We start from the raw sequence: 20,153 nt of genomic DNA on the forward strand, positions 1-20,153 counted from the left end.
GGGGGGGGGGGAGAGAGAGAGAGAGAGGGAGAGAGGGAGAAAATGGTCCGAGTAGGAGAATGGAAAAATTACAATTATCATCGTATTAAGCAAAGGAAAAAAAAATGAGTTACTTGTAAATAAGGTATACTGAACATAAAATAATCATCCGCTTCGCGCTCGGCACACTCGGCGATCGAAGTAACTTGAGCGCCGATGCGAGTCATTGTACATAAATACATTTACATGTACATATACTAATGTGAACCAGAGTCAAGCCATCATCAAGAGCACAATGTGTAAAGGAAAAAAGATGAGAATTAACGTAATTATCGATCATTGCATTTTAACGTGAATGTAAATATAACACGAGCCCTCCCGTCACCCACTATTTACCCCCCTTTACAATGCATACATAACATTCAACCCCTTCGCAGTCATTTTATTAGAAAATTTTTATACAACCGCTTTTCAACATTTTTTCCAAGCCCCCTTAACCATTTTCTCCCTGTAAGTGAACACGGGATAATAATCTAACACGTATGTCTAATACGCAACGAAGATCTGTTGGTAACAAAGACTTTTTAGTGTTCACTGCGCATTCCTAAGATCCGTTGTTCACTTTTAGCACGAGTATATGAAAGACATTTAAAAGAAAAATTTGGTTCCTCATTTCCTTTAGATATCTGTGCATATATCCATTTCCGAACTTTACATCGACCTTACCAATTTGATTGTGGCTTGATTTTGTTGCCTAACACTGTCATACAACTCTGAGAATTCAAATCACTTTCAAACAGACGTTTCTTTTTTTCAGTTTATTCGAGTGATAATTATTTCTTTAATTTCGTCCACGACCTGTATCATTATTTTGTTTTCTTTTTTCGTTTTCTTGCTCGTTGGAATTCTATTTTTTTTTTTATTCGATTACGATTGGATTTTTTACGGTACTGTGATTGAGAATCAGAAGTTGTAAAATTGACTAGTTTTATACAATTATTTTTATAAATAACTGGCTGGTGGGATTCGCGAAAAAAAAAAACGGGGATCACGTGCAAGTTTTTCTCACGTCGCGTCAGCGAACGAAGAGGGAAAAGCCAATGCGAATTCTTTTCCGCTCGTCCACGTGTCGAAAAATAACGACAGACAGGCAACTCGGCGACGTTCTAAATGTTTGTTGATCTTAATGCGATGTGAAACAATGTCACTGGAATTTATTCGCGAGATCAGGGAGCGCGATATTTGTATAAAAAGATCGTGACTCCTTGCGGTAGCACGATAATGGCCGATCGTGAAAATAAATGTATACACGGCGAACGAGGCGTCGTGCCGCGGAACTGAGGCCATTCTCGAAGTGAATGAAAAGACGTTTAATTGACAGTGATTATACAGTGACGCCCATTCGGTCTACCAGATTGTTAACGTCGATCGGCGAAGACGATGAAACATTTATTGGCCAGCCGACGGGAACAGCAGACAAATGAGAAATATATTGTAAAAAGCTTCACGGATCCCCCGGTATATTATCATTATTCGTTCTACGTTGCCGTGAATTAAAAACTGTACAGCGACGCGCAATTAAGTTAAAGAATATAAGAAAAAGGACATTTCGGTGTCACCCCAGTGCAGTTTACGGATACGACGCAAGCAAAATAAAATTCCAAAGGACACAGGCAGTTCGTTAAAGTAAAAGAAATTAAAATAATGTAATTGCCAACCACCAGCCTACGTGACCTAGACTTATGGAATGAACTTCGTACACAACAATAGGCAATAGTAGTGCGTTTCGTGATTGAAGCGAACGGGATAAAAGAAGATGCGTCTGGATTAAAAAAAAAAAGAAATGTCAATAGAATGTAACCACGAGCCATACGATTTACGGCGACCTCGCACAGTGTACTACGATAACTCTTACGAAGATCGTCATCTTTTTTGAGGTTGTCGATCAGACACCAGGCTCTCTCGAGTGCGACGCGGCGACAATGAAAAATATTTCTACCGATCGGTGCTCAAGCACTCTCGTGAACTATTATAGATTCCAGTGGGCTCTCGAGCGTGCGGGAATTAAATGACAGGACGTTGCGATATACACGATAATATTTAACGGAAGTCCAGTGCGCGCCGGTCGGGGTTACCCCGGGTCTGGGCCAGGATCGCGTAAAACGCGACGCGCGCAGCCAGGGACGAACCCCTTTATCAAAAGAGAAGGAGCAGACAGACTATCGCGAAACTTCATGGAACAGAGTATCGAACCGGTCGACTATAATCGAACCTCGTTAAAAGGTGTCCCCGTCGATCTCGATCGCGATCGACTCCGAGACACGTGGCTCTATCGCGCAGATCGAAAGCAAAAATCTGATCAACGAGAAGCCGAAAGAACTTTCGGAGCTGCGTCGCTTCAATTCGACAACTAAACGCAATACGGGATACTCGGCTTTGGGTTTTTGTGTAAACCTTTTGCGATCTTTTACGAACTGTTCTCAAAACTTTCTACGAACGTTTTCACTCTCGAGCCTGGACTTTCGTAAAAAAATGTATTCAGTCTGCAAGTATGCAATGAGATTGTTATTGATTTATATTTACGTTGACGATTTTTACATAAAAACCAGGCATGCCGATCGGTCTCGAGGCGTATCGATATTTATTCGTACGCCTTTAAACGACCTTAAAATTGTTTCTTTACGAACGCACGATGTTTCATTGTCACTGTTACTCGCAATCTACGAGGCTCTTCGTGCTTCTATTACACGCTAGAAGATTCATGAGAATCGGTAAGGTGATCCGCGGTGCGTCGTCACGTAAAACGTGACGCTCTTACGTAATACGATGAAAACTACGATTTCGTATATATAGGGTGTCCTCTGTTTTTATTCCCGTTTCGCCGATATCAACGATGGGTGTACATAACGGAGAATGTGAAAACTGTACGTTGCGTTAGATGAATTTGATAAGTGAATACCGTATGCATTCTGGACGCGACGGAATATCTTAGACGGAGTCTTAGGACTCTTTCGATTCTCTAATTGCAAAGTCTCATTTATCGCTACGCGAGACACTTGCCATGATACGTACGAGACGATTCTCGTATCGTGGTAGCTGTTCTGTTATATGTATAGAGAGAGAGAGAGAGAGAAAGTATGTTCATAGAAACGGAATGAGAGTATGGGAGTTAAAGAGCGATTTCATTTATATAGAAATTATTAAGGACGAGAGAAGCTTAATCGCTCTCTTCCCGCGTGTCTCTGTATCTTCCGAGAAAACAAAACTACGAAAATCCATCAGACACGACGATTTGACAGCGAACGATTTATCGAGTATAAAAAGTAATCCCTATACTTATCACCAGTTTTGGGGGTTATATTGACAGCGTAACGTTTTGTCTGGCAATACCGTCGAGGCCACGTGACCGATCTTACTGGATCCGCGGGATGCAGATGTCGCTCTCGATGTATATGCGTACAATGCGTGTATCGAGAGTGGGTGTCACACGTGGTGTAATACTTTTATTCCCAAAAAATTTACGATACGTCGACCCGACCACCGACGACCCCCTCCCCCTAAATTTCCCTTTTCCAAATCCTGGTCATCATTTCGTCACCATCATCCCTCCCTGTCCCTCTTACGGAACCTACGGTGCACAAAGGTCATAGGTCGCACTCGAACTCAGAGTGCTCCTTTTACACGCGAGACATCGATTGTAATCCAATACTCTTTTGTAATTGTGGTCACCGCCGAATTTTTTTTTTTTTTTTTTTTTTTTTTTTTAACAATGTATCTCGATTTACGAAAAGAGTGAGTGCGTGGAATGCGAACGGGAATGCGTGTGAGAGAGAGAGAGAGAGAGAGAGAGAGAGAGAGAGAGAGAGGATAAAAAGAAACATGTCGAAATCGTCGAATCGAAAATTGCATCGATCATTATTCTTTCGTCGATCCGCATCGACATTGAAACCTCGACGCAAACTGCACAGAACGCGAAATCGAAGCTGACGAAAGATTGCGTGAACAATTGAAAATCTTATGATCGCCAAAAATAGTAAGGAGCTTCCGGCTGGATGCACTTTTGGTTTTGTAAGGTTAACACTCGCACTGGACATTGAACGCTGGAACAGAGCCGCGGCGAAGCCTTTTTCTTTGCCTGGCGATCATTGGTGCTTTCAGCTCTTGCGTCACTAGACGTTATCGGCCTGTAGTTCTGGCGATGACTGTACATAGGGATGGATCGGTGGTGAAGAGGGGGGCGGGGACGGGGGGACGGTCAGATTGTTCAGTACCATTTTCAATGACCGGAAGATCAAAATTGAGAAAGACAAAAATAGTAAAAATTTGACGCGAGCTTTTCGTCTCTGTCGAGATTAGATTTACTTTTTTTTTTTGTTTTTTTGTTCGAATATGCGTCCCAGCGCCGCGGCAAACACTGTGCGCAAAACGGGAGACGAATACGCGGTGCGGGACGACGCAGGGAGAACCCGAACGAACGTTAGTGCAGATCCGAATTGAATATTCTCGGCATCGCGAAGTCTGGACCGAAGGAGCGTGCGTGCAGTTTTTGCGTGGAGGCTGAAGGGGAAGAAAAAAGTTTGAAAAAAAAAAAAGAAAAACACAAAGGAAAACGAGCCAATAGATCTTACAGTGTGGTGTAAATTAGTGATCGGATGTCGATTAGCAACGTCAGCCCGGTGCGTGCGTATCGAGTGTGGAGAGGGTGGTGTCGATTTTCTCACTTTTTTTTCTTTTCTGTTTCCTTTTTTTTCGTATACGACAAATTAACTTGGAAAATCGTGTGCACGAAAAAAAAAAAAAGAAAAGAAAAAAAAACTCCCAATTAATTTACGTTTTAATGGAAAATCTTCGATGAGACAAAAAGCACGTGTATATGACACACGCGCGTATTTACGTACGTGGGAGCCGATTTTTTTTTTTCCCCACGGTTTCACGCCATACGCCGACAATGAGAGGCGTCGTGCTTCTCTCGAAAAAAAAAGAAAACAAAAAAAAAATTTTCGTCGACGTACAACACGTAACGTGCAAAGGGACTCGTCGAACAAAGATCTACGAGGAGATACATGTTCCCGTGACACGCGCTCAATTATGGCGGCGTTCTCCCCTTTTCACTTCGTAACGGGCAGGCAATTTTTTCTTCTCTTTCTTTTAATTTACTTTTATTTACCTTTCGATCAAATCCACGTAAGACGTCATTACCGTCGTTGTTATTATCCATTAATCTTACCGCCGTTGTTACGCCGCCAACATACCTTAGCTCGACCTCCGTCCTTCGCGTATGCGTTGTCGAGAGAAGGAAAAGGGAAAGAAAAAGTATTGAAATCGAGCAACACCGTCTCCTCGTGTATGTCTCTTTTTTTTTTCTTTGTTTTTCGCGCGCGAAATAACATTTCCAAGTGAAGTTCCTAATCGAGGGGGTGTCAAACTGTCCTTGGAGAGTGCAGGAAGGATTATTCCTGTGACGCGTGGCGAGCGTCGGGAAATTGTCCTGTAATTATCCCGTGTGGGAGCGAATGCCGAGTGCGTGTGGTATGCATGGGTAATATGGGTACGAGCGGGTACTGCGAGTGAGTGGACGCGTGAACGAGCGGGTATCTGCGTGCGCGTATGAGAGCGAGCGAGCGAGAGCGTATGGCGTACGGTACGAGTGAGAGCGAGTGAACGAGTATGGGTCTGTAAGCGATAGATAAAGCGGGCCTACCAAGAAGATCGGGTGCAGGGGCTGCTTTGTAAGTTGAATCAGATTGATCGTGCGTTTCACTGGACAGCACGAGTGCGCGAAGGAGGAACCGAATAACAGTTTAAAATAAGTATTTCGGAATGTGACGTGGACTTTTGTCCGCGTCGTCGACTAAACTCCCGCTCCTTCGCGAATAACGTTTGTTGCATTGATCTTAGGGGCCAGTGTGACGCGCTGCGCACGGTGCCCCCCCACTTGCTGTAATGGTACTGGAGTCGGAGGGGCGAAAGAAAAGGAGGGGAAAAGAAGGTAGAGAAGAAAAAAAAAACAATGAAAAATTGTTAACCCGAAGAGCGTGCAAATGTACGAAGGTTAATGCGGCGCGGTGCGCAGCGCGATAATTAAAAGCCCGGAGTGAAGTCTAGACTCCTGTGGAGAACAGTGAAGAAGAAAAAAAAAAGCGAAAAAATTGTTTTAAAAATACCAAAAAAAAAAAAGAAAGAAAAGATGAAAGGAATTTCGAGATAAAGGGAAACCGAGAGATGATTGTGCGAATTTCGTAATGGTACTTTGGGACGCTTCGCGTAGACGGTCTCTCGCGACTGAATTTATTGTCGAGTCTGAATTGGATGGACCTATGTTGGTTTCCTTTTTTTTTTTTTCAATTTCTCAATACCGACGCTTCCGAACGCAATGCAATTTTTTTTTCAAATCACCGGACGCGCTCGTTTAACCCTTGTCCCAATGTTTGCCAATACGGTTTTCGATGCTTTGGATGGAGAGAAAAATTGTATTTTTTGTTGTTGTCGTTGTCTTTTTAATGCGCGTCAATTACTTCGCGCTCACTTTTCTCAGCGAGACGCCTCGGATATGGGCGACGGGACCGTCACGTGGGAGACTCGACTGCGACGCGTTTATTTCATTTGCCAGCCGCGAGAGGCGCGGGGTGACGTTGCACGTTCCTCTTTGATCCGCTGTATTCCGTGTGAGAATTTCGCCTGACTCCAGCGATACGTGAAATCCTCGCAGTCGCGGTCAAACGGGGGGAGGGTCTCGTTCTCGAGCGGATCGTTGGGAAGAGAAATTTTGTCCAAAAAAAAAAAAAAAGAGAAAAAGGAAAAAGAAAAAAAAACCGTCGCGCGTTACGCATGTAAAAATACGTGCCCCCTTCCCGTATTACACATATGTACATGCAAACGCAGGCATGTACACACACATGCGTTTTTACGCAATTTCTGATTCTTTTTTTTTTTCTTTCTTTTCCACGTTTCTTACTACTCTGTCGTACTTATCTGTATTTTCTTGAAACTCCGAAATTGCGAATTAAACATAGGTTTCAATTGTACGTTATCGTCGAGGCACACGCGCTACCGTGGAAAACCAATAGGGGGGCAGAGTGTTTGTGCGTATAACGTAAAGCCGCTTAAGAGCGAATGACAATTACGAGCGGAAGCGAGTGAAGGAAACGGAAGGAAGGAATGATAGAAGGAAAAATATGAAAAAATTTGAAAAAAAAAAGAGAGGAGGCGAAAATAAGAGATATTGAATTTACTTTTTTCTTTTTCTACCAGGTAAACTATGTTTATTTCCAATTTGTAAAGATGGGCTTGGCCGACTTTCGTCACGAAGTGGTATTACACTTTGCTTTTATTTGTCCTTGATCTTCATTATTCAGCGACCAGCCCACTCTGACGTAAACCTGTCCAAATTTTATTTTCACCGTGGAAAGGAGGAACGCCGGTGATTTCTTTCCTTTAATAAAATTCTGATTCAATACCACTGACACCTTGTCGTACGTCTCTGATTTTTCTGATTACTGCCCGCAGCGAATCCTGTCCTCGTCGTCTTGTCCCGGCCTTTCGGCAGCATCCAATATGAGGTTCCTCTGGTTAGGAGAGAGAGAGAGAGAGAGAGAGAGAGAGAGAGAAAAGAACGAAGATGTGAATGCGGCAAGTTTTCAACGTGGCCTCGTTGGACTGTCAAGTGGAAAGTCGTACCATCGATGACGTACGATGATAACTCACGAGGGACGATCGACGACGAAGAGAAATTGTCCTGCTACTGGGAATATCGAAGTTGCGATAAATTTTAAGCTTATCACTCGCGAACGTTAATATTTTATCGTCCGGCTGCAAACGAGCCGCCATGCGGCGTTATTTCATTGGCAGTCTATATAAAAGTACCTATTGTCCGTTTCCTTGGGACAGCAAAGCGTTCGAGGTTGAAAATCGCAGAGCCTCCAGGTATTGATATTACGTTACCAAAGAATCGTAAATGTCGCCACTGTGCATTATGCCGCGTGTAATTTTCTTTTAGATCGATCCGATCGATACGTTATTAACGTTTCATGGCGAAATCATTGTTCTCGAGAAGTTGGCACGAAAGTAGGAGAAACGTTTTAATTTTACCTCTAAGGCATCCGCGCGTTCAGTGTTCCCAACTGTTGTCAGAGAGTAGCGTACTTGGAATATTAATTGTACCTTGTATTATGGCAATCTCAATTAGCGTCGTAATTGACTTGAAAATATTTAACATCAATGCAATCTCGTCTTGCGAATCCTTAATTTATCTCGTTATCGCTGCGACGCTGAAACCCTCACGTGTTACGGCGGCGTCGAGGAGGAAATCGATTTAATTATCTGTACACGGTAGCTTCGCTCGTCAAACTCTTTCACGTTGTCGTGCTTCACGAAGATGGAGCCACTTGACACTGTCAGACCCAAGACACAAGGGGATACGTATTTAAAATTGTATCTAGAAAACTTCATAATTTACTTCTTAAAAATCGATTTAATTATCCGTACGCGGTAGCTTAACTTGTCGAATCAGTTCGCAATATCGTCGCTGAGTCAAGGTGGAGCCACCTGACTCAGGCAGGGGATAGGAATTTGAAATTTTTTTTTTTACAAAATTTTATACCGTTAACCCTGTCGCTATCGAGTTTACTTTTCAAAATTATCACCGTTCAACCTTCGTGTTAGCTTGGAGGGTCGAACCGTCATAATTTCAGTGGGAATCGCTTATCACAATTCTTCCTAAGAACCAGGGGTTCACGGGTCAGGCAGTTATAGTAGGTATTAGTCCTTGTTTATGTAGGAGTTAGGGTTAAGCGGTAAAGTCAACGACTTTCGTGTTAAGGTTTAAGAGTTATACTCTGCCACCGATACAAACGAACGGGTCAATCATCATACATAATTGCGTAATCAATAACAGAACGACTATTAAATTATTATATTAATCTTTGACAATTCGATATGATCTTTCGTTCGTGCTATTAATCACCGAGTAATCAATCGGTTTTATCGTAAATATATCGGGTGGACGTATCCTTGTGTTTGGTATCTCAAAGGAATTTTCATTTGCTCGATTATCGAACTGTCAAACGTCACGTGAAGCACCGACAAGTTCCAGTTCGTTGTCTGATCGATTTATCTATTCATGACGTTACATAAATCAACGTGATCGTCGTAATCACCATAACAGTTGAATTACGAGCGGACAATTATTCTTGCCATAAAAATGTAACCACGACGAGATCGTCGCGAGCTCACCGATGGTCCGTGGAAATTTGCATGTTGAGTATCTCGGAAGGCTGAATATACCGTGATACCTTTAAGCATCATCGGGCTTCCGGCATTTGAACGAACGCACAAGGTACGTATTGTGCCTCCTGTGTATCCGAGCGTGCATAACCGGAGAAGCCCGGCGGTTGAATCGAAAGTCACTTTTGTTAATAGAAGGGAGAAACCCGGAATGCAAAGTAGCAGTATCAATCACCGATAGCGCTTCGAGTATCGTTCTGTTAATTTCAACGCGTCAAGGGACGTCGACTCCCTGTATTACGGAATTGGTTTGCGAGAGGGACTGAAAGTGACAAATGAAATCATTGAGGTATCGATCGACGTCCTTTGTAACCGTAGAAGCGCTTGTTCATTATTATTATCATGTAAAGCGCCGTCGACTTACACGAGCGAAAATCACGGTCTTAAGTTCGATCATGGTTGAACTCTTTTTTTTTTTTTGACGACTATTTTTGACTTTGGTACATGGCGTTTCTACGTGGACCTGGTACACGTGTAACGTACATACTGCATCTTTTAGCGGTTCGATAATGAGTTAAGAAAATGGAGGCGAGAAAGAAGGAAAATGGGACGATGAAAAGAAATTGGAGACTGATGTGGATGGACGGACGGAGGTCGGAGGTTTTTCGTGAGAATAAAAGAAATCATAGAGAATAATATATCGGTGGAATGGTATTGTAAATGATGAATCTTCAGCTGGTTGGAGATAATGTGCTATATTTGCTAAGTGAGTAATTGCGGGATGTTACGTTGAATAAACAGTAACGAGGCGCCGCTGAGCACGTTTGACAACAGACCGTGTGTACGTTGGAGTGAGAGAGAGAGAGAGAGAGAGAGAGAGAGGTAGGTTGTGATTTTGTAATGCGAGATCTCCCACGGGTGTTTGTTCCACGTATATGTTTTTTATTGTTGCTCCAGTATGTCGCCATTATATGAGTTACGCTTATCAGTCAATATTTGCTGCGCGACAACCTAAATCGTCCGCTTATCGTTCGGTCTCGTCGCACTTTTAATGGCGTCGGTCAAACATTGCCGGCGAGGCTCGTGAAAAATTGATGGGACAGCAGGAGGTCGTTTCTCCACGTACCTGAAGTGTGTCATATCACGGGTAAGTACAAAATCAACGCTGAGTTCCGGTAACACGTCACAAAGCTACAGAGTATCCTAGGAAGCATGGCACTGCTGTGCTTATTGATTTTCAGCAATAGCTTAAATAGTCGAGCGCGCGAGACGCAAGTGTTGCTGGCTAGACAGCTCGAGAGTTATGGATAGATAAAAAAGAAATAGAGAGACTTAAAAAAAGTACGAATAAAGGATCCATCCGGTGGAGAACGTCAAACGTCGAACGGCATCAAGGTAAAAGGATGGTTTTGATTTTAAGTAATGGCCGATTGGCTTGAACTTAGACTTAACTTTATCGTCCTTACGGCGCGACAGGCCCCAGGTATTTTGAGTGATCCCGTCAACAGACACCAGCGGACTAATATCGATTCGGGCAGCCGATTAGGACTAAAAGGCCCTTCGAGAACAATTTGTCCCCCGGTGCGCCTTAAGCTTTCCACGGTGCGGTACGATCCGCCATCCAGCCATCCCGAATGCTCACCAGTAATCATCCTCCTTCATTCTCACTCTCTGCTGCTCCCTGTCTTGTTCTCCGTCTCGCTTTACGCCTCTCCTACTCGTTTGGTGTATCTCTTTTTCTCCCTCCAGCGCTCCCTTCTCCGCTACGTTCTCTCTCCCCTGATTCCCCTCTCTCTCTCCTCCCCACCTCGCCGAGCTCTACGGTCATGGCGATTTTCCCCACGCTGGAAAACCCGAAGAAAGGAAATTCTCAGAGAGAGCGGGTCTATCAAATACATTATTTCTGTTATCGTTCCTGCCGCTTGGCAATGGCACTGCTGGCAGCAGTAGTAGCCGCTGTACAGCCATTCACGATGTAAAGACAAACGTTGAATAATATCGTTAGCCGTAATCCGGCAGTGCATTTAAACACTTTGGGAAATAGCCGTATATTTCGGTGTGACGTAGCATTCGATACGCGTCGGCTGGATGCGCGCGCAGAACGTAGGGGCGCAAAGGACTGCGGTGGTGGGGCGAACTCTCTAGTAGAGAACATGAGGCGCTCGAGCCAGGGGTGGAATTACGTTGGTATAGCTGGCGAGAAGGGTGCGCCCTAGTTCGCCTCGGCGTTTCTTTTTCGTTTCGCGAGAAATTCCCGTGCGCTGCTGCAGTTTCGCGTGCGCCCTTTGAATAATGCGTTGCCTCGGCGAGGACTTGCCGACCTGGACGTGGAACACGACGAGTATCGGGACTCTTCTGGCGTCTCCTTTTCATCGTCCCGAGGCGAGAGTGTCGCCGCGCGAGACTGTACGACGGTGGTGATTCTTTTTTCATCTTGACTCTACGACGACGAGACGTTAGTAGAACAAGGACGTTTTCTTGGACAGAATTGAAAGACAAGAAGAGAAAAGACATTTGTGGAGCAGAAAGAGTGCCGTGTATCCTAATCGCGTGTGAAAATTGTGTCCTGTCTTTTTGTGTTAAATGTGACGGGATATTATCATGGTGTCGCCGGGGTCGAACACTAACTTGTGATCTTTTCTGATATGTCAACCCGCTTTATGGTTGCACGAGGATAATTTTTAACCTTTCAAGACGTAATATGACGTGTGCTGATATGACGAGTCACGGACGGATGATTCGGGACCGCTTGATCCGCCTCGTTTACATAATTAGCCTCCGGTGCAGAGACGACGGACTGGAGTGAGTGTGCGTAATTTTTGTGAAGGGTGAGAAGGACGAAGTAAGCAGACGCAGGGGACGCTGGGGACTTAGGGTCTGGTAGAGTGACGAGGGTGACTGCGAGTGAGAGAGAGAGAGAGGGAGGAAGAGAAAGAAGTGAGAATAAGGGAGAAAGAGAGAGAAAAGGTTAGAGATCGAGGGAGAGAAAAATGGGCTCTCGTTGGAGCTCCGTGGAGGCGAGGCACGCGAAAATGTTTTCCACCCAGTGAAGCACGTAAGGGAGAGCCCGGAGCTAAAGAACGAGAGTGAGCGATACGAGATAAACGTGAAACACCATGGACCTGTTACCCCTACTGTACGCTTCAGCTATGTTTATCATTGTGTTCGGTGAGAAGTGCGCCGACGACTGTTCCTGCAAATGGAAGAGTGGGAAACGTACGGTGGAGTGCATAGATCGCTCCTTGACTGGTATACCCGAGTGGATCGATCCGGAGACCCAAGTGTTGGACACAAGCGGCAACGACATCAGAGTGCTGCCGAGCAATATTTTTATACGGCTACATCTGACGAATTTGCAGAGGCTATACCTACGCGGTTGCCATATCGACCGAATCGATAACAAGGCTTTGGCCGGTTTGACTAATCTCGTCGAGCTGGATTTGAGCAATAACCTATTGAGCGGAGTACCGGGCGCCTGCTTCGCGGACGTCCCTTTTCTCAGGGACCTCATCCTCGCGTTCAACCCCATATACAAAGTATTTTCGTACGCCTTTAAGAACACGACGAACCTCGTAAAGCTGGACCTATCCAACAGTCAGATTTCAGAGGTCGAGTCGAACGCGTTCCAAGGCCTGGATCTACTGGAGAGTCTCAAGCTCAATAACAATGGTCTCAGTACACTTCATCCGGGAACGTTTGACCCGCTGAAGAAGCTCACGAGTATCGAGCTCCATGACAATCCTTGGGTATGCGACTGTCATCTGCGTGACATGAAGATGTGGCTGGTTAAGCACAATGTACCGACCCTCGTGACGCCTCGTTGTCAAAAACCAGATTTCATCGCGGACAAGACATTCGCCGACCTCACGATTGACGACTTCGCCTGCCGTCCTGTCCTTCTTATCGCGAGTCCCTATAGCGAAGCGACGATCGGCGAGAACGCCAGCATAGTCTGTAGAGTGAGCGCCATACCACCAGCTCATATCAGATGGTACTGGAACGGTCGTCTACTCGCGAATCACTCCTCCTTCAGTAGCTTCCAGAAGATAATCATCTACGAGGTGGGACAGTTTCGCAAGAAGAGCACCCTCGTTCTGACAAATGCTCAGGAGGACGACTCCAGTGAGTTCTTGTGCATGGCTGAAAATCGCGCTGGGACCGCCGAGGGTAATTTCACCCTCAACGTATCCCTCAGGACCGCCGGCATGTCGACCTTAGGATCCGGCCAGATTGCCGGCATCTCAGCCGCCCTGGTCGTCCTCATACTCTTCATTCTTCTCATCATACTCGTCCTGTTCATCCGTCTGAGGCGTATGCCCTTCAAGGAATCCAAGTCCTCGGCGCCGCTCGAGGGTGTTCCGGATAACAGCGCGCCGGAGAGTGCGAGTACGCGCCGAAAAAACGACAATACCGAGACGACCTCGTTCAGCGAGTTCTCGAAGCCGCCGGTCTCCCTGAACCTCAGCTACGTTCAGCGACCGCAGCAGACCCTCACCGAGGAAACGGACTACAGCCTGGAACGTCGCGTCCTCGAGGAAAGTCATCAGCAGCCGATGAGAGTACCACCTGGGGGTCCTTGCTTCTCGTCGACGATATCGCTGATGCCTATTGACAACCCGGATCTTATTCGCGACACGCGTCGAGGTTCAGCGGAAGAGCTCGTAGCGGAATATTCAGCCACGGACTATCCCCGGGTCGACCTCGACGGAAACGGGAAACTACTGTACTCGGGCTGTCTCTGGGACCGGGAGAGGACTTCCGTTTCCGTTAATACCTACCCCTCGAAGGAAGCCCTGGCGTCGATAATTGCTCCGGTCGAGCCCTTTCCTCCTGGTGCTAAGCAGATTCGTGTCTGGCAGAAAGGGGTTCCCGTTCTTCCACCAGTTTCCGCCCTGAAGCGCGTCCTCGGCTCGACACGCAGCTCTCCTGACGAGGGATATCAAGAAGGCACCGGGACGGACGTCTAGGTACCGCTGCTTCATTACTGCGACGCCCGGCATCGCTACTTGGAGTTACGCAGAAGGCATCACGACGATGAGAATGATTAAAACGAACGCGCGCGGGTTTCATGTTATAAAAGGAGCTCGCGGTTCGTAATCGTATCGTGCCGGACGGGCGGTAGTGAAATTCATGATCAGGATATCTCAATCGTCATCGAGACATGATGATTATTTGTGCCCAACGGTAGACTCACGAATAGTCACGATGACCGAAAACACATACACACACGCATACAATAATATACGCATTACATTGGTTACATAATATTAACACACTGTGTGACATACGAACACGGGCGGTGATACACGGACATAATCGAGACTGGACAATGTCATTGTTTCAGTGGTCTTATAGCACAATATTGACGGGTAATTTCTATACGGCTAAGCCAAATACATACAAATTTATAAGTAAAGACTGTAAATGTTCCAAAAATGTATAGATAGCCAGGGCAAATTATTAAAGTAACACGTTGGTATAAATGGATTTTCTAGTCAATTCAATTAGAAACGTTTAGGGAAAGTCTGAGGGCTCTCGTAAGAGGGCTTCGCAGGCATTAGTAGCCTAGGTTGACGTTTCTTTATCATTGTCTTTATCATTCTCGCACCTTGTCTAGCTTTCCCCATGTTACTACCAGCCCTATTTGCCATAGCTCATTTTTACGTTAGATCATTTATAAAACGAGAGAACAAACGAAAGGAGGTATCGTCGAGTGCTACGTGTTTTGATGAATTTCTCCGAGCATTAAAGATTTTATAATTTTATGTTTTTCTATCCGCTACTCGATCGTTACGCAATTATTTCAGAGATCGCCATTGTTAACGATCGACCGAATAATCGTTAAACAATTCCGATGTATCGTCATCGCGTGCCAAACCGACATCCTTTATCGACGGGATGTCTCGCGAAACGCAACCAAACCGGAAATTCGATCTTCTTCCGGCAGCCGCTAAAAATGATGATCGATAGATCGATGATAGATCTTGGAGACGATCTTATTAAAAAAATAAAAGAATTGGAAAATTATTCACTCGGGAAATGAGGTATGATCAACAATAATCAATTAATATCTGAGACCGAAGCCAAATTGGCGGGTAATTTGAAATGTCTATGGGTATTAGGTGTTTCGTATTAATTAAAAGAGAGAAAGAGACGGAGATACGCAAAGAAGAAACTTCATTAAAATGAAGAGCCCCTTATTTCCCCTTCATCCGTCACGTACAATGTGATCGTTGAGTTATCATCGCTGAATAAAATGTTCCAATCGCGATGAACGTTCTCATTCATAATAAATGGATAATCGAGTATGACGTAAACTTCGAGTCTCTCCTGCGATTCCTCGAGTCTCGCCAATGAAAACGAACCCAAAGGACAGACCTGTTCGTTTGCCGCCGACACTCTCGATGAGGTTTCAAGCCACGTTCATTGTGCGTTCCCCGTGCTCCCGTATACTCATCACGTACGTGACGGACGGCTGTGAGAAAGGGAAGGCGGCCACCCTCTCAAATTGCAAATGAAAGCTATCGATCGGCCATTGGTAAACTTAAGATTTATTGGAAGGCTGTTCGAGGATATTAGACATTCTGATAGCGAGGGCGTCATATATCGTGGTTGCTTCGCGACGTGTACATGGAGGCGAACGTAAAGAAGAAAAAAAGAGAAAACAAAAAAATATAGGAAAAGAATAGAAAGGAAGGAAGCAGAGAGCCGAAGGATGAAAAAAGAAAAAGAATTGAACCGAAAGAAAGAGGTCAACGTTCCCTTCCTGCAGTCTCTCTTCCCCCCCCCCGCCCCCCTCCTACTCTGTCTCCTTTACTTCTAGATTTTTCTCCATATCCTTTTTTTTCCACATTCATCTCCCACACGGCCGAGACACGTTAGCTTGAAATGTTGCCAGAACGATTAGGGAACGTGGGCACTGTGCTTACTGGTTACTGTAGTAACGACGCCTTACGGTATCTGTTCCAATGCTGAGTTACACGTGATGTCTCATCTCGTGTGATAACCACGCGATTTAGATGACATCCGATCACTCGTTTCGTATGTCACGTGTATAATATTAATTTGTAAAAATTCGTTATGGCTTTCGTTATGCTTCCTTTGTTTACGTTGTTTTCCCTTCCGCACGATTCTCTTATCCGAGTAACTAATCACTTTTCGACAGATCGATAAGTAGTTTCGTTTCAAAACGTGCACTCATTTTCTATGTGGTTACTAAAGGATAACTACCCGCTAAGTATTACTGCGCGAAATCTTTTTAGGTTAAAGTGACCTGCACGGGCTCGTCACATTTAAAACGAGCTCGAAAGGCCATTGGCGAAGTCGCTATTACTTCCTCGCGACTCGCTAATCGTTCTCGATTTATTTTACCTTAGTCGACTAACAAACCTAGTCATATTTTTTATGAAAATATTCTCAAGTACTTTCACGATATATCTTTCGTTGTACATACCGTAGCTCTGTCACACCGATATTTTACACGCATGCGCAGAAACGTCATTTTGATCATACCTTCTTTACCGATCGATGGCAAAGGATCTCAGGTTGAGATATTTCCACGGTCTGAATTGACAGTTACGAAATCGCGTGAGTGAACTACACTTGGTATTTGGTCGTGTTTTTCTTTCGTAGAAGATATATTTTTTTTCACTCACCCTCGTTTCATTATCATTTCAAATCGGAATCGCTCCCCTCGAGGGATACCCGAATTCGGCCGTACCTCGTGCATATCTGTAGCATGCATATCGACGATTGACGTCAAAGGATGGATCTCTGACAGGCGTCATGGAATCCAGAAGAAATACATATAGAAGGCATCGATGAATAAATTTTGGAGGCTACGAATGTAAACCTAGCAAATGACTCGAAGACATAGTTTATAACCGTAAGAACCTTAAGGATGTTAATGATGTACAAAATGTGTAATTTAGTGTTGCAGGTATACCGTCGAATGACGTAACCTTAATTATTTTTCTTCATTAAAAAAAAAACATGGAAATAGACGAGAACGAAACACACCCACACGATCACAGACACACGCATAAACACGGTGTAAGGATAAAAAATGAGAAATCTATAGATGAACATTTGAGAAATAAAAAGAAAAATATTACGAGAGACACTTTCAAGAGTTACACATAATTTTTTTCTCGAACGTATACATATTATATACGTATCATAGACACACGGTAAATACATATGTGCTATAACGACAGTTGTCGAAATAAACTTTTTTCGATCAGCCATCGCGTTTTAATTAAAACCATCGTCTCGACGTCGCGACGTTAGGTTTCAGAAGGTTTCGCAACGTCGTAACTTCTTGGAAACTTCATCACGAGAATTTTTTCTTTTTATTTTATTTTTTTTTTTCCATTCCTCGGAGCCACTTCTCTTCCATTATTCGCTTCGTTTCTTATCTCTCGCACCCTGTTTACCTTAACACTTCTGCCTTCACAGGCTTCCTTCAGTCTATTCTCTTTTATTCCTTTCCTCCCCCCACCTCTCTTGCTCTCCTTCTTCGTCACAGCTTCATTACTCCCGTTAACGAAGTTGTGACGTGAGACACCTTCTTTTTCTATACTGTGCAATGTGCAATCTAGGAGCCGCATTACTACCCCGCTACTCTCTGCGTCCGACTCGTGACGTATTTTTCGGCTTTATTTTCGTTCCAACTGGCATGACTGCAACTACGGTTTTGATGAAAAAAAAAAGATGAACGCAACGTTTTCCTGGTTCAATACCATTTCACGCGAGTAACGTGTGATTTTACAAACACCGGATATAGATATGAACGATGACTCGTTGTCGGTATCAAATCCATATTGAACAGCGGTACCATACACAAGCACTGCCTGTAGAGCTTGTTCTCTGTTGTTTCTCTTATTTTGTGTTTTCTCCCAGCGGATTGGTAGTAATGTCAAAAAACCAATTCACGATCCGAACGGCACTTCAGTTTCACTGTGGATGCCGCAGGGAAGCTAATGACGTTAATTATACGAGAGCCATTTGTTCAGTCGGCTGCCAATTAATATTTACCACTTTCGTCACCTGCCCCTGGCGTTGGTTTCGTTTTAATTGAGTCTGCTCGACAATATCGTCCAATATATACTTCCGGAACGGGTTATTAACCATTCACGAAGAAGAGCCAATCGATCGGTACAATTTCGTTTCGCTCGCAAATCATGTCTTTCAAAAATAATGTTACCCGTTTCTTGTACCTCGGACGTTTCGCTTCGTGTACGCGACAGACTGCGCGAGTTCGTGCCTCGCAGACGAAACGTCCTTAAGAAAATACTTGAAAATGCGAAAGTCAAATGAAATTAGTCCGACCACGGAAAAGTTTCTTCGTTCGCGCTTCGTCAGGTCGTGCCCGGCATACGCTTTACGAAGAAACGTGGCGCGCCAGGTAAGTTCCTATTGGGAATGTAAGAGTAGATTTTATAAAAATATTAGCTCCTAAAGGATATGCAGCTGCCGCTGGCTCCTGCTGTAATCTAGCAAGGGGATTGACGTCGACGAGGGTGAAAGGAGAAGTTGAAAGCGGAAGAGAATGAATACCGTCGTAGTTCGTTTCGTTGACGATCGATCTTCTCGCATCAGTGACGACGCACGATTCTCTGCGAAGCTCGACGTTACCTTGAAAACACGATTTTCCATCGAACCACCCGTCGAATAAATCGCATCGATTCGACGCTTGTCGCTACGTAACAATTCGAGTCACTCCGACGAAATGAAGTTGTCGCAGGGTTACATTGGTCGTTCGTCACTTGACGTCACACTTTCTTTACGTGCGTACTCAAATGCATCATAAAATGTCTGAGCCAGAGCGTCGCGTCTTACGGAGCTTTAAAATCGATGTCAAAATGTCCAACCAAGTCTCGTCCCGTCATTCGAAGCGCTGGTAGACTACAGAGACGAAACTGTCTGGACTTACCTAGTTGACGTACGAGAGGAGACTGCTGTTCAGCTATGAAAATCGTTACAATGCTGTCTACAGGGTGGGTACATAAGACCCAACGTTGGCTTATTGGCTTCCCCGGTGAGATACGGGATATCAGGACCGAATGTACTTGGTTTATTTTTCTTTTATTTCTCATTGGGCAGCTTATCGGATTCAAAGCTTGGTTTACCAAGGGACGCGTGCTATTGGCACACGTTGCACGGCGCATGTCAATGGTCACCGTAGCCAATGGACTGCTTGAAATATTAAATGGAGCAAAGACCCGTGTACTTTAGGTCTGCTAGCTTCAGCCGTGGTTCAATCTCCGAGTTGACTAGAAGGGAGAGAGAATACACGTAGAGCGCCATCTAAAGTTTTCCAAGCGTTCCTCAATTATTTAAGAGGAGCATGCGCCGCTCCGTGGCGGTTTTCAGAATGAAAGTCTGACGGGAAAATTGGCGTGGAACAAAAATATCATTTGTCACCTTTTTTTAATCCGTTTATCAAACTCGCGGTTGATTGATTTATTGTTCTTTCTGTGTTGTGATTATTTATTGATTTTCTCACAACAATCGTTACTCGTCATTATTTTCGTCTGCTACGATTCTCCAATACTATTTCCAGTAGTATGAACACTTTGGTCATCGTTATAGTTAAAGGACGACTGCCACCGGCACAGATCATATACTTAAGACAATTTTATGTTATCGGAAGAGAAAAATGATCTCTTACATCATCCACTTATCTGCTAGTTCCAGGGTTACCATTTTCTGGCTAAAAATATTGCGCGTCAGTAGCACGTCACATATATCGAAGAGATACGGAGAATATGGAATATTGGATAGAATATGATTACCGTGTGCAGGATTCCAAGCTGGTATATTTTACAGAAGTATCGAGTACTATATGAATACACTGCTGGAATATGGTTTTCTCTGAAAATTGAGTACAAATCAAGAATTTCTATTGTCTACGGAATAAATTATAGAGAAAGGGATTTCTACGTGCGTAT

At 44.4% G+C, this 20,153-nt stretch overlaps 1 protein-coding gene across 1 annotated transcript; it reads left to right on the forward strand.

Moving 5' to 3' along the window:
* Positions 1 to 10,702: 10,702 nt before the first annotated feature.
* On the forward strand, positions 10,703 to 17,443 carry LOC107270625 (leucine-rich repeat, immunoglobulin-like domain and transmembrane domain-containing protein 2). The gene has a single exon (XM_015745789.2). The coding sequence runs from the start codon at positions 12,318 to 12,320 to the stop codon at positions 14,166 to 14,168; it is 1,851 nt and encodes a 616-aa protein (XP_015601275.1). The 5' UTR covers positions 10,703 to 12,317; the 3' UTR covers positions 14,169 to 17,443.
* Positions 17,444 to 20,153: the final 2,710 nt, after the last annotated feature.

Source organism: Cephus cinctus, unplaced genomic scaffold, assembly GCF_000341935.2.
Source record: "Cephus cinctus unplaced genomic scaffold, Ccin1 Ccin1_scaffold0806, whole genome shotgun sequence".
Lineage (NCBI taxonomy): Eukaryota > Metazoa > Arthropoda > Insecta > Hymenoptera > Cephidae > Cephus > Cephus cinctus.